A 14,179-nucleotide genomic window follows, 5' to 3' on the forward strand; every position below is an offset into this window, starting at 1 on the left:
TCTGGCCGTCAAGCTGCAATAGTGCTCCTCCTATTTCCAGAAACCCTGAACCCCTGCGGTTTAATTCATACTACAGTGTATAGCCACCATTTGAAATTTGCTAATATATCCCTCTACACAAGGTGTTCTTCAATATTGAATTAAATGATCTATATTTCTTTCACTTGCTATATCTTGGTCCTCTTCATCTTACCCCATGTCGTCTGCTCCTAAGGAATTCTTCCTTCTTAACACTATTTACCTTCGCCTTCCGCTTTTCACCATTGGCTGCCGAATCAATGGAGGCTCCGTCGCTGTTATCCCAGTTAATTTGCTGTCTTAAAGCCAAGAGAAAACGCCGGATTTAACTGATGGGAACATACCTATTCTTTGGGGCTAGACTGCAGTTGCTGACGACGGACTAAGACTGGTTTCGGATCCAGGTACGATCTGAGCTCGATAGCCACAAACTTGCTAGGGTCTGATGCAGTAGACTGTAGTTCGATCACGTTGAACTCCGGCACTTCGACCGCGACCTGCTGCGGATCGTCCTTGAACTTGGTGATGCTGACAGACTCGTACAGGACGGTACGCGTACTGTTATTACTGTCAGCCGTTGCCGCCGGCCCCGCTATATCCCATGCGTGCATGACGCGGTGGCAGAAGAAGCTCAACTTGCTACTGCGAATGCGAGCCATTGTAGCAAAACTGTCCGCAGAAGTGATGGTGTTGCCCATGATAAAGCGTGCGTTTGACGAAAGAAACGGCGCAATCGACACATTCTCATCCAGACTGTCCAGGACCGGTAGGAATTCTTTCAAAAAAAGGAGTCCCGGACTGGCATCCTCAGGGATGGAATGGTATTCTCCCAGATGTACTGATTGTTGGCTCATTAGGCGGTTTTGACCAGGGTTCTGATTAAGGTATGAGGTTTTGGAGGACGCCGCACAGCTGATCAGCATTTGTCAGCGCGAAGGTGAAACGGCCACTGCCACTACAAGTTTTAGCTGTTCATATTTGCAGCCATCAAGTGAACAAACATTAAATACCCCAAGCTTCCAATTACTGCGGTTTACGTAGTATCTACTCCACCGTGTCTAATGACAAATTATTACTCGATCATCTACGCTAGGTAAATGTTGGTAATACAGAACGTTATATATTCGGACGAGACATGCTGCGATATAAACATAAACATGACAAAATGAATCAAAAATGCTAAACAACTCAATAAGGATCATCTCGCTGGTTGCAAGTTCTAGGTCCCAAATATTCATCGTCCACCCCCGTGAACAATGTTGCAGATCCCGCACCATCTACTCCTGCATTCGAAACCTCAGTCCCCGGCCAATTCACACTGACACTGAATAACTTTCAGCGTACGAAGATGCCAATAGCACCGAAGCGACACCGGCCGAAATTTGTCTAGTCAGTTTCGATGATGATCCTTTCGATGTGGATGGGAAGACACTGGACCCTATTTTGTTGTAAAAATGCACTCATATATCAACATTAGCTATTTGAGACACGTCCTTGCAGGTCTATTTATATTTGAGATATTGTCATCAGAGCCTTCTAGAACCATATTACCAGAATCTAATGGTCGGCACAAATAGACGGATAACGGATATATCCGTGGATATCCGTCGTGGATACGGATACGGATAGAGAATCTGTGGATATGGATACAGATGCGGATACTCTGAGAATCTGCGAATATGGATACGGATACGAATAACGCAATATTGATTACTCATATCCAGGGATATTCACCGATACGAATATAGGATTAACAAATACATAAAGTAATAATATTGAGATAGTTGAAACGAGTTGAAATATTTTTCCTGGTCTTTTTTCCTGCTACATTCTTTCAGTAACTATAACCTGACTACATATTATTTGTTATCCCATGCACCTGTAGGATAGTTAGTTTGAGTCCTTTCCACATTTCGTTCCCTTCCTTGAGCTCCTGTGTACGTACTTACTCGTGATAGCCAGATCTTCCTCCCCCATTTCCATCTCTGGCTCCTCACCTTCCTTCCTTTGTCGGGCTTTCCAGGACATAAGAAAGTCTTCTTCGCCAAGACCAAGAGAATTTCATGGATGAGTGCAAGGTTGTGGAGGGTAATGCTTAAAACTCCGGGACCTTAAGGTATTCCATTCAGTGTTCAGAACATGTGCAGATCCGGACAAGATAAGATTAAAATATATATTTTGAGGACTGCCCCTCTCTGCCGAGTTGAAGGGTACACTACCCACTTGCACAAGGGCTATCCCGACTCAGCCCAATATATCTCTGTTGGATATAAAGTTTTCTGCTCGATCTTGCGAGGGGTTCGTGAGGATTCTTCTCGAGGGATGATTTGTTGTTCGCTCTATGTCGCTCTTGGAAGTTATGGGATCACAATATATAAAAGGGTCTCTGTACCCGCTGATCTCTCAAGTCACGTCTTGTCGCAGTTTTTTGAGAGCACACCGAGTTCTTGTAGAGTCAATGTCCATGAAGTCTGCCAAAGTCCTTGTCTATAATGTCGACACCTTTCTTTCTCGCATCCCCGCGATCGTGGCTCAACATGCTGCCAGATATCTATAGAATATATTGCGGACAGATGTCAAAAGTGAAGGTTGACACAAGTTGGCTTTGAACAACTTTCACATTTCCATTCAACAAATTTTGTCCTGCCGGAGAACAATATTCATTTACGCAGTGTGTATTATAGGGAATGGAAATGCTTAAGGTCTACCATGTCATCTACTCTGAACTTCTACTCATCCAGCGATTGTTCGAAAGCGGTAGATAAAACAAACGTTGGCCCTTTATCACACTGATGTTAGGCATCACAGTAGAACATGCCTTTAGCATCAGGTGTATTATGCGATGATGAAGCTTTATTACCTTAATATTAATACCAGCTCGATTCAAATATTATTATTTCAACTCTACCAATCGTGCGTACACCAAATTGGTTGAGCTATTTGTCATGCGATTTCCAATTCTCTCCATAGAGGGCGTCTTAGGACTCCCTGCACTTGACTCTGTCAATTTTTGCGAGCAGACTTTGGTAACCGGAATCCAAGATACGGTAGGTATTTTCCAGGGTGCCAATACACGAACAACACGACGCACGGTAACATAGGCACGGCGTCGAAAACATAGGCACTGTGACTTTTTGTTAGTCATAGATTCTAGTGGTATCAGATTATAGCAATTCAGAAAGCTTACGGCCACTCATTTTGCTCAAGGTACCCAGCCTTACCAAGGGCAAAGTCGCATACGCGATAGACTGAACGAATCTAAAGGAAAGGAGGTCAAAAATAGCACAGCAGAACGAAATCACATAACAGACCATACCAAGATTAATATGCAGACGATGTTTATAACGCGTAATAATGCTTTCCAGTTTTTCTTCAGTTTCCGATTCGAGGAGGTTACCGTAAAATACTTCTCGTCTGCTAGTCCCCCGACTCTATCCTCGAATTCTTTGTCGAATTGCTTTGAGATAAAATTGAAGCGAATTGCTACAATTGAGAAAAGACCAAAACAGAAAAGCTGTGTTGCAAGGCCAGCGATGGCAATATTTTTGCCTCGGCTTAGTTTGGTCTTCGCGTTGGGATCTGTTGGTTGGGTGCCACTAACAATAACTGCGCCAGCCAGTTGAAGCAATAACGCAACTTAAAACCGTTAAATAAAGATTCAGAGTATCATGATATACTAAGGAGCTTGCCTATGTCACAGATGACGAATATTGGTGTGATGAATCGGGCTGGTATATATGCATTAGTAACTTCTATCGAAGCTTGGAGAGTTGTTGTAGCTCTTACGTGGAACCCAGAGGAATTTCGTTGTTCGCGAGTGCGCGGGTATGACGTGGAACACAATTCTCCCCTGCCAATACTGTTAATTTCGATAGAAGAGTATTTCGAAAGCATCGCATACAAAGACGACATAGCATGCGGCCGCAATCAGAACAGGCGCCAAAATAATCAAGCTGAATTGAGCAATAAATACACCACGCTTGTCTGTGTGCCTGGTAGAGATGGATCTGGAAATATAGCCAAGAGATTCCACTGCAATCTCTTAGTATAAGTCTGAAGCTAGAGCATACGGTCATACTTGACGCTGCCACAACCATCACAAGCCATACCCAGGCGCGAAACCGTATCCACTGGATGAAGGTTGCTGAGAAAGCCGCGCTGAACAGGGCCGCGAACACAGTAGCTGCCGTTTGAGACGGTGTATACTCGTAGTAGGAATGAACCATTTCTAGCTAGCAACTTTCGATAAACTCCTCGGAACAATAGAATGCCAAGAGCTTTGTTGGCCAGAGTGGATAAATCTGAAGGAGCAAATAGTCCTTTATATATGTTCCGCTCTTTAGCTGTATAGTTAGAAGGGGGCGCATATAAGCTCGATGTGGTATGCAGCTCGGTCCTATGTGAAGGCGCAGTCGTCATTTTGGTCATAATTCGGAGCTTGGACTTGACGCGTACAGGAACAACCCGATAGAACAGATTTAATCCTACGATGGAGGGACATTTTATTGGTTATTTGTGTAGACAATCCTTCATTTAAGATCTAACAGTAAATATTTATAGTGCATAAATCTTCGCAACTCTATCTCTGTAAATCTTCATCACTATTTAGACCAAATTTAGATCAGCTCTGTAGCTAGCCTGTATCTAATATATAGTAAACTAAGTAAGGAAGCCAATGGCGCGTAACTTTTGGAATGACAGTAATATAAATGGCGAAGTGACATGACGACGCAACAATATTGTTACAGATTTTGCTAGATATCGCGTAATATGCCCTTGCCGAATGATGGTCAGTGCTTTTACTGACGCCGCACGATCTGGTCACCAAATTAGGCATGATCATCATTGTTCAATCGAGAGCCCTTCCTAGGCTCATCAGCTATCGTCCTGCTACAGGACACTGAAAACCCTGAACCTGAACACCCTTACACATGTTGAAAGATCGAAGTTATTACTAGGAATACCAATGCGTCATTACATTACAAATAGGGGTGGACACGAACTATTCGCCTGAATAAGAATATTTGGATAATACTGACTAATCAGACTTATGAATAAGTTATAGACAGACTATTTTAAACTTATAATTTTGCGTATCTTCGCAAGTTTAAAAAATAAGAGGCGCGTGCCTTGAGTAAACTCTGGCGAATTGTCGGAGGCAATCAGAAATTTGAATTAAGAAGCTATCACAGAATTATTTTCTGTTTATTTCAATAAAGGTTATTAATGTGGTTGGTGATATCCAGTTTTAGGTGGTGTGGCACACTCGCTTGTGTGGCACACTTCGCTTGTGTGGCACTCTCGCTTATGAAATACGTCATACGTTTTGCTTTGTTCGTTTTATCTTGTTTATGTTGGCTTCCAGTACGACACCCTGGCAGAGCACGAAAGGAGGAGTCTGTCTTCACTACCAGGCATAGTATTGTTATACGTCTTGCTTGTTCGGTTTGTCTTCACGTAACATAGACGAAATGGTAACAATCGCACATTTACTTAATCAGATGATGAAGTAAGTTCTGGTTAAACAAGGCTTCCAAGTTTCGCAGAATGTCGATAATGATTGACCCTAACTTCAAAAGCCCTACAAACTGTGATGCTATCAAAATTGCCAACGAACGACCGTCCAAAGAAATCTGGTTCAAATTAGTGAGTGAGCAAATACTGTGACGGGCAGAACAGAGTCATTCCATATGACGTCTACACTAGAAGGAACTCTACTTATTACATGGTTGATGCTACGTACGACTTAAAACGAGCATATGACAGATTAGATGCACTCATGCCATAGAATAACGCTGGGGTACATGTCGATGAACAGGACAACTTCTAAGCCACATGCCTAATATGGTTACCAGATCGCGCGCAAATGAATTGCGCCGCGTGCATAAAAGTAAAGTAATTAGAACTCAGCCACAGCGGACATACTGCAAAAAAGAACTGGCAACTTGCGAAATCAGATGGCCTCCGTACACACTCCCTGAGTGGGGACACTATGAGGAAGTTAATGTGTTAAGGGAGCGAGGGAGGTTTGAGAAATTTGATTATTATTACTAAAGGCCTTTAACGTATACTGACACAAATAGAAACCTGCTAAATTAGAGTTAGAGATAGGCTGCAAGACGTTCGTGCGCGCAGCAACTTGGTGGAAGCTCGATTAGGCTTAGACCAACGATCTGGTCGCCATATTAGGCAACGCCGTGGTCTGAGACGCGTACAAGCTGGTGATCGTATCATATTTCATCAATCTTCGCTGGCATCCACGACATCGAAATAATTTTCGCTTTTTGTATTCTTTTAAACGAAATGGTCTTCTGCGGGAGACCCAGTAAGAACTGTGCTAATTGTCGTACGAGGCGAATCAAGGTATGTTGTCTCCACTAGCAGTATTACCATTGCCTATTGATAGCTTGTTTGACATAGTGTGATCTGGTAGAGCCAGCATGCTCGCAGTGCCTGCGGGCTAAGAAGATATGCCCAGGGTATAGAGATCAGCTGGCACTTCTCTTCCGCGAACAGAGTGAAGTAGTCGCTCGGAAGGTCTCTTCTCAAAGAACTAATTACTCGCAAAAAGGTAATTGGACGAGTCCTGTACCTAAAAATCCTGCCAATACAGCACATTCAGCGACAACTTCCTCTGTAGAAGAGGGAGGCATTAATTTCCTGCTCGAACATTATCTAAAGGTTCCTTTGTTTGCGCCTGGCAACTCTTTGAGCCCGTCTGTACTGCGCACGCTACTACGCGACCGATCAAATAGTGTTATACTTGATGCTATGACATCCGTGGGCTTGGCTGGACTTGCGAATGTTAAAAATGACAGCGATCTTATGGTTATTGCGAGGCACAAGTATCTCTCAGCGCTGCGTATGGTTATGGCATCAATTAACGATTCTGTACAAGTCGAGTTAGGCGAGACTATTCGTGCCGTGATCCTATTGGGTATATTTGAAGTAAGCGCAATTTTAAATTTTTCTCGTGGTGCTCTATTCTAAATAAAATGAAGTCAGTTACATGTGACACTTCTTCAAGAGATTCTTGGGCCAGCCATTTCGATGGCGCAGCTGCAATTCTGAAAGTAAGGAGCCTACATGGACCACTCCAAAAAGAGGAGGCCATGAGCGTTCTTCTAATATGGTTTCAAATTGTACGTCCTGCCAATTGTGTTGTAGCAACATTGGGCTTTTATATTAACAGCCGTGCAGGCTATCGGTTGCATACAGAGACACAAGAATCTTCCTTTTGCGATGATCGAATATCCGGAATCGTGCCGAGATATTCTTTCGGAACTGGAAAAGCCTGCATGTTCGCTAGCTAGCATCGTCACAAGGTTCATTGCGCTGTGGGAATCACTTGGACATCAGAGCTTCGCTGACTGCAATGCAATTGTCGAACGCGCTCTCGACATTGAAAATGACCTTACAACCTGGGCGATGGAGCTCCCAGAGAGTTGGGCATTTAAGACTGCTCCGTACTCGGGCGAAATCGAGCGCTTTACTGGATGTATGGAGCATGATTATCCCAATCGCTTTATTGCCAACATATGGAGCTGGTACCGGGCCGTCAGGATGCTAGTTAATGATCTTCTCGTCGAACACTTACCAAGCCGTATTTGCACCGCTTTCGAATACGAACTGTCCCTAGCCGACTCACTGTCTACTCTGTCTCAGTTATCTACAGAGATATGCTCGAGCGCTTCTTACTTTCTCCAATTTTTCAATCGGAATACATCTACGTTCCATATCCATGGTGCTTTCACGCTTCTCTGGCCATTGAAAGTCGTGGGAAGCAGCAGGGGTTCTTCAGAGGTACTGTACTTGTGGGCTGTAAGCACTCTTCAAAATATTTGGCAAGGTCTTGGCATCAAAATGGCATTAGAAATGGCCAACCAGATAACTGAAGATCGGCGGCGAATGATTTTCCGGGGGTAGCAACTGCAACTGCGTTGCGAGTATGGACTAGTATGTTGCTTCCTGATGTTGCGAATAAACGACAGCTACAACAAGCCATGTTAAAGCTTCGGGCTGCTCCGAATAATATTCGCCGAATAACTATTCGCACCATTCTGCGTGGCGAATAACGAATATTATTCGCAAGATGTCCGCGCAACGAATAAAATTGCGAATTATTCGCCGAATACTCGTTATTCGCATGTTCGCAACCCCTGAAACCCTGAAACTCACAAGCAGTGCTCATTAGTTTATTACGGCTCCAACACAGAAGCAAAAGCATTTAGGCACAAAAAAGCAAATGAAAGGCGGAGGCATAAACGCAAATGAAAGACGCAAACCACAAACGCAAGACTGACGCGCTGTTCAGGTCTGCTCCTGACACCACCTCAGCAGGAGCATCAACATCCGCATCATCTCTCCCAGCAGTGAGTGCCTTCTCCCGGGAGGTCTCTCCATGCGTTAAATATCCTCTCTAATGAAACTTCAGAGGCAGGGATTGCCAAGAAATCTCGTTTATTGACCCCTCATCACTGGATTAAACCATTCGGATCATCCATGGCCTCTGTGTCGACGCCTATTCGGGGACTATCGAATAGTGGTCAATCGTCCGACTTGGCTTCTACAGTCATTAAATTTATTAAGAGGCATAATGCACCCTGAGCACGTGATTAGAGGCGAATATTCGGCGAATAATAACTATTCCTTATTCGCCGAATAAGTTACGAATATTAGTCGCACTACTCAGGATCTGCGAATAAGGATATTATTCACAGCGGTTGGGACTTGCGAATAACGAATACGAATAATGCCGATTACTGCGAATATTCGTAATCGGAGCAGCCCTACCTACGGACGAGATCACTGAGTTCATGTTGTTGTAAAGTCCATACTTAATTACAATCGTCTAAAGCCTAAGGAGCACTCCCTCATTCATCACGTTAGGCCGATTGGTTGATGCCGTGGCGTTGACTAATCAATGTTGGCGTGATCATGACGATGTAGAAGTTACATATCCAGTTACACGAGATAGCAGTAGCGGTACCCCTAGCTCGGGCATGTAAGGGCAGTATTTCAGGGACGTAGCACCATGGTTCCGAGGCCATAGATATGCCATAGATGAGCATAAACTAGAAAACGTTAGGGTGCCGTACTATAGACGTGAAGGCTGGTGCAACTCACCGTAAAGAAGAATGCAACATGTGCTGCGACCAATTGAGCTGTCGTTGAAACTCAAAAGGATGCTGACAACCATCATCGAAACGCCGCATCCCAAGGAGCCCCAGCTCATGGGATTTTGACGACCCAATTTGTCGGCCAGAAGTGTGGGAACGAAGGAGCCCAGCAAAACATGCAGTTGATCAATGAACCGAGAAGGATCGCCATTTGCTGCGAGACGCCGACACTCCTTTCCAGGACAGTCGGCATATAATAGACAACAAGATTGATCCCGCCCATTTGGTTCATGAACTGTACCCCGAACGCAAGAAGGACTCGTTTTCCCGTCTGAACGCCGTCTCTCTTGAAGACCTTGCGCCATGAGTACTCATTTCCTGCATGCTCGAGTCTGAGAGCCTGCAGAATCTCTTGATGTTCTTTGACGACTTTCTCATCGTCTTCGTCGGCATTGTAAATATCGCAGAGGACTTTCACTGCTTCGTCGTGGTATCCTCTCCTGAACAATAACGCGGGGACTCGCGTAGCCCAAAAACCATCACAGAAACAATGAGATGAACTGGCAGGCAATCGGCAATCTCCAGCCTAGCGGATTATCAACTGCACCATACCGTAGTCGAAGAAGGCTGATATGACCAGACCGACGCCGAGAAAAGTCATTTCGGAACAGACCAGGCGACCTAAGTGCAGTTGACGATTCAACGCCCGTGCCAATGCCAGTGATAAAACGTCCTACCATCAACTGTGTGAGACTGAATGTGGTGGTTTGGAGTGTTGCGCCAATCTGCGAGCTGTATCAGTCCTACTTTACACTTTCACTCAGCCGAGTGCCACGTACCATTATCCACAGCATGGAGATCCAGATGGCCCGCCGTCGACCAAAGTAGTCACCAAACAAGAAGTTCAGAATGCAACCCGTGAAGCATCCGAGGTTGTAAATGCTAAGCATGATACCCTCGGTGCTAGAGGACTTAGGAACCTGTCTTTTGTATGTAGTTCAAGAAGTGTGCTTTATATATAGTTTCATATATATATTTACAACAGGTTATGAGCCCTGTTTGAGCGCAACCGAGGAAAGAATAACGAAACAGAAGAAACCTGAGGAATGTCAGAAGATAGAGACATTCAGTCTGGAAGCTCGACGGAGCCGAAGACTGGGTGCCGTGGAAGCGGCAGATGACCCTAATCTTGAAGGGTAAAGTTTTTTTCAGATTCCTCGAGGGCAGTCCCGCCAAGGAAGGGAAGAGCCCAGAACAACAGCAGCAAGAGGAACGGGAGGAGATGAAGGCCTCCGCGACCATAATGGGGAGTCTGAGCATCAAGGTTAAAGCTCAGATCCCTGGCGAGAGTCCCTCGCCAAAAGAAATATGGAATCTTTTGCTTAAGCTGTACGACCAGAGTGCAGCAGGTTCAAGGATGCAGCTCAAAGGAGATTTAGCGAGCCTGAAGTACTCCGACTTCAAGGACCGTAATGAGTTCGTCCAGAAACCCTGATTCCTCGGGAAACCTCCAACGAAGAAAGGCGCGGCTAGTGGTGCGCGGCTATGAACAAGAAATCGGACAGGATTATAACCAAACCTTTGCGTCTGTGGTAAAGGCCGCAACATTGAGACTATTGATCGCGATGCTGCTTACCAATGGATGGTTTTGCCACCAAATTTTCTTCATGACAGCATTTCTTTACGGAAACCTAAAGGAGCTGATTTATATGGAACAACCTGAAGGTTTCAACGAAGCAGAAGACATGATATGTCAGCTACGCCGTACACTCTATGGATTAAAGCAGTCGCCGAGAGAGTGGTACGGCAGATTTGTCGAAGCATTAACGAGCCGAACATTCCAAGTTTCTCAAAGTGATCCGTGCATGCTCATTAAACACGAGTTAATCGTGCTACTCTATGTCGATGATTTACTGATATTCGGTAAAGAAACCACTCATATCGATGAGCTGAAGCAAACTCTGCAGGAAGAGTTCAAAATGAAAGATCTAGGACGAGTATCATATTTCCTGGGCGTGAATATTACGGAGCAGGAAGATGGTTCAGTGAAGATAGCTCAGACTACTTACATAGAAAAGATTCTCACTCGTTATGGGATGGACAACGCTAAGACTGTCCATACTCCTTTTCAATCATCGGTCAATCTGGACGAGCCTACGGAAGAGGGATATCAGGCACCACTGGAACTCTTAACGAGATATCAATCTATTATCGGATCATTGATGAACCCAATTCTTTATTCGCGGCCGGAGATTGCATATACAGTGGGAAAACTGTCAAGATACATGGCAAATCCCACGGAAGTCCATATGAAAGCAGCAAAACACGTTCTTCGGTATCTATCTGGAGCAAGAAATCTCGGAATCGCTTATCGACGCCAAGAGGAGCACACTGGTGACGCTCACCTGATTAGTTTCAGCGACGCAGGTTGGGCTGGGGACAAAGATACAAGGAAGTCGACCTCGGGATACGTTTTTAAGATGAACGGAGGACCCGTTTCGCGGTTGTCTAAAAGGCAGAGCAGAGTGGCGCTCAGCAGTTGTGAGGCTGAGTACTATGCGCTAACTCAAGCTGGCAAAGAAGCGGTGTGGCTCAGTCAACTAATGGCTGAGATTACGGGCAAGCATTAAGAGCCCCTGGTGATATTTTGCGACTATCAAGCTGCTCTAGCAAGCACCGAGAACCCGAAATTTCACGGACGGATGAAACATGTCGAAATCCAACATCACTTCATAAGGGAACTAGTAAATGACAAGAAAATCACTACCAAGTGGATTGACACTCACAATATGGTGGCTGATGGACTCACGAAGAATCTAGAACGAATTAAGTTTGAAGATTTCGTTGCGATGTTGGGTATGGCAAATTAGTGGGACGTGTGAATTGGAAACGATCATAGGCTATGGGGGTGCCAGGCACAAACTTCCTAGGCATCCCAATAAGGCGAATAAAGAAGAAGTGTGCTACACGAGAACAAGTCGACGGCTTTGGGTTTCTTTTCAAATTTTTGCTATAATTAGAGATATTAACTTATTAGTTATCTTTGATTATTACAATGGCGGCGTTTGCTAAACTAATGTGGCTTGCCGTATCCATGTTATTGATCGGACAAAGCGTGTAGGAATATTAAGCGATGCATATGAATTGAGCGTTGACTCTGGTCAAAGTACATATGATGCCGTGTCTGAAGTGGTTGGGGTGGTCCAATGTTTAATAGAGGTCGGGCAGATCGTTGCGGATATGGCTGATGTCGTCGGTGCCCTCGACTTCGCAGTATCAGAAATTTTTGATGTGGTGACCTTGATACAGGATATGGTCAAAGAAGTCAAGGCGGAGGATAATATGTTTCAGCAATATGTTTCTTCCATGCTGAACTACTATTCACGCACAAATGCTAGTGTCGCTATATTCAGGAACAGCCATGATTTTAGTGGAGTAGTTCAAAAGACGACGGTAGCACTAGACTCTACGACGAACGCCTACGTTTACATTGCACCACCGGAGGTATCATGGGTTGTGAAATATAATGGTGCTGGAGGATGGGAAAACTGGGGTATCACTGGGATCAGCTGGGTTAGGTTTGGCAGCTACGCAATCTTCTATGAAAACCAGCAGGCCCCTAGTCCTTTCCAGTGCAGCATGAATTATGCAGAGTCACAATTCCCAGGAGGGCATTCAGTTAATAGCCAAAACCATTATGGTATAACCTCAAATTATCCAGACAACTTCAACTTTGGTACTCCTAACAACTATTATGCCCCAGCAGATGTAGGGCAAATAATAGCTCTAGCTGCAGCGAAGTATACAGATTGGAAGAAAATGGGAGACGCAACCGCATTCTTAACATACTTTGCTGGAATGGCAGGTAAGCTGGGGTTGCAGGGGGTAGTAGCGTCAGATACTATACAGTATTCAAGGGCCCCCAAAATGATTTGCCAATACTAGAGACCCTGTACAGTTAAAATTTGATAATGTACAGGATATTATATACTATGGAGAGTGAGAAAGGCAGGCAAAGACTATGAATGGCGGTATACTTTATGCTTTTGGCAGTACTTTCGAACAAGTGGTCGACAACAACGGCAATTTTATCGGGTACACATTTTGCCAAACGGGGGCAGTGTCCACCACTTACTAATTGGCCGAGTTCATGGTATATAGGCCGCGGTAACGTTATCACAGCCTTGTGATTGGGACGGAAATGGTTAAGGGTTTAAGCTGAATGTCATATGGGTCGTATGTAATTAGGCGTGAAGAACAGGATTGTAAACGATATGCGATACGCGAAAACAGCTTTATTGCATATCGCCTAGCTTTTTTATCCATTATCGCGCGATTCGCAACCTATCACGATTAAACGATAGGCATAACCTAGGTGCATAGCGCGCGGTGCACTTTCTACCCAATCTTGGCCACAACCCATTTTCAACACTAATTTTCGACACAACAATGGAATCGTCTTCAAACGAAAGTAGCGTTATTCTAGTACGTGAAGCACTTTAAAAAGGATTCTAGCCTTTTGGTTCGAGCCGCATAAGATCTACACCGTCCCCGAAACAACCATCCGCCAAAAATCGAATCGGGCGTCCTCAAGATAGCTCACCAACCTCAATCTGTGACGCATTTGACCAGTTTGCGAAAGGTTCGATGGCTGTGATGCATAAGATAGAGTTGATGCAGGCAAAGACCAAGGACCTTGAGGATGCAAATGAGAGGCTAAGTAAGCGTCGGAGGGCCAAAAAAACACGTCTACGCAATGGAGGATGGTGATCGCTTTCTATACAGGAGGCATCCGATTTAAAGAATGAGATTGACGTGGGTGTGAAGATCACGGAGGAAAAGCGTTGTGGATGTTAACCTGACGTTGAGGCAACTGCGGCGAATGCGCGTACGTGTCAAGTGGTGATAGAAATGTCTGAAGAAGACGGTTCTGAGTAGTTTTGAATTGATTTGAAGGTGCTTTCGTGGAATTAAAAGGGTGTTTATTAAATTAGTGCGTGAATAGTGCGCCGCTCGCTATGATGCGCCGCTCGTTATGCACC

At 44.7% G+C, this 14,179-nt stretch overlaps 6 protein-coding genes across 6 annotated transcripts; 3 read left to right on the top strand and 3 right to left on the bottom strand.

Annotated features, from left to right (window-relative positions):
• Positions 1-69: 69 nt before the first annotated feature.
• On the bottom strand, positions 70-894 carry V1508DRAFT_418413 (uncharacterized protein). The gene is made up of 2 exons (XM_066940461.1): positions 363-894; positions 70-293 (listed from the first exon to the last, which is right to left on the bottom strand). Exon 1 carries the CDS (start codon positions 870-872, stop codon positions 363-365), a length of 510 nt encoding a protein of 169 aa, XP_066795523.1. The 5' UTR covers positions 873-894; the 3' UTR covers positions 70-293.
• A 1,942-nt stretch (positions 895-2,836) lies between these two features.
• On the bottom strand, positions 2,837-4,244 carry V1508DRAFT_456068 (RTA1 like protein-domain-containing protein; the record flags this gene model as incomplete). Its single annotated transcript, XM_066942638.1, has 7 exons — positions 2,837-3,142; positions 3,206-3,276; positions 3,335-3,654; positions 3,708-3,746; positions 3,805-3,868; positions 3,920-4,050; positions 4,097-4,244. The coding sequence occupies 7 exons, from the start codon at positions 4,242-4,244 to the stop codon at positions 3,022-3,024; spliced, it is 894 nt and encodes a 297-aa protein (XP_066795524.1). The 3' UTR covers positions 2,837-3,021.
• A 2,003-nt stretch (positions 4,245-6,247) lies between these two features.
• Positions 6,248-8,141, top strand: V1508DRAFT_418417 (uncharacterized protein). Its single transcript, XM_066940462.1, has 4 exons — positions 6,248-6,381; positions 6,439-6,966; positions 7,020-7,160; positions 7,219-8,141. The coding sequence occupies exons 1-4, from the start codon at positions 6,322-6,324 to the stop codon at positions 7,942-7,944; spliced, it is 1,455 nt and encodes a 484-aa protein (XP_066795525.1). The 5' UTR covers positions 6,248-6,321; the 3' UTR covers positions 7,945-8,141.
• A 1,108-nt stretch (positions 8,142-9,249) lies between these two features.
• Positions 9,250-10,087, bottom strand: V1508DRAFT_439758 (putative sugar transporter; the record flags this gene model as incomplete). Its single annotated transcript, XM_066942235.1, has 3 exons — positions 9,250-9,697; positions 9,750-9,922; positions 9,977-10,087. The coding sequence occupies 3 exons, from the start codon at positions 10,085-10,087 to the stop codon at positions 9,250-9,252; spliced, it is 732 nt and encodes a 243-aa protein (XP_066795526.1).
• A 227-nt stretch (positions 10,088-10,314) lies between these two features.
• V1508DRAFT_432905 (uncharacterized protein) lies at positions 10,315-10,632 on the top strand (the record flags this gene model as incomplete). The annotated part of the gene is made up of 1 exon (XM_066941964.1): positions 10,315-10,632. The coding sequence occupies one exon, from the start codon at positions 10,315-10,317 to the stop codon at positions 10,630-10,632; it is 318 nt and encodes a 105-aa protein (XP_066795527.1).
• Positions 10,633-12,048: 1,416 nt separating this feature from the next.
• Positions 12,049-13,327, top strand: V1508DRAFT_418419 (uncharacterized protein; the record flags this gene model as incomplete). The annotated part of the gene is made up of 6 exons (XM_066940463.1): positions 12,049-12,121; positions 12,193-12,225; positions 12,252-13,022; positions 13,055-13,089; positions 13,117-13,136; positions 13,191-13,327. Exons 2-6 carry the CDS (start codon positions 12,193-12,195, stop codon positions 13,325-13,327), a joined length of 996 nt encoding a protein of 331 aa, XP_066795528.1. The 5' UTR covers positions 12,049-12,121.
• Between the last annotated feature and the right edge of the window lie 852 nt (positions 13,328-14,179).

This window comes from Lipomyces doorenjongii (genome assembly GCF_038497915.1).
Source record: "Lipomyces doorenjongii strain NRRL Y-27504 unplaced genomic scaffold V1508scaffold_28, whole genome shotgun sequence".
In the NCBI taxonomy this organism is placed as follows: domain Eukaryota; kingdom Fungi; phylum Ascomycota; class Lipomycetes; order Lipomycetales; family Lipomycetaceae; genus Lipomyces; species Lipomyces doorenjongii.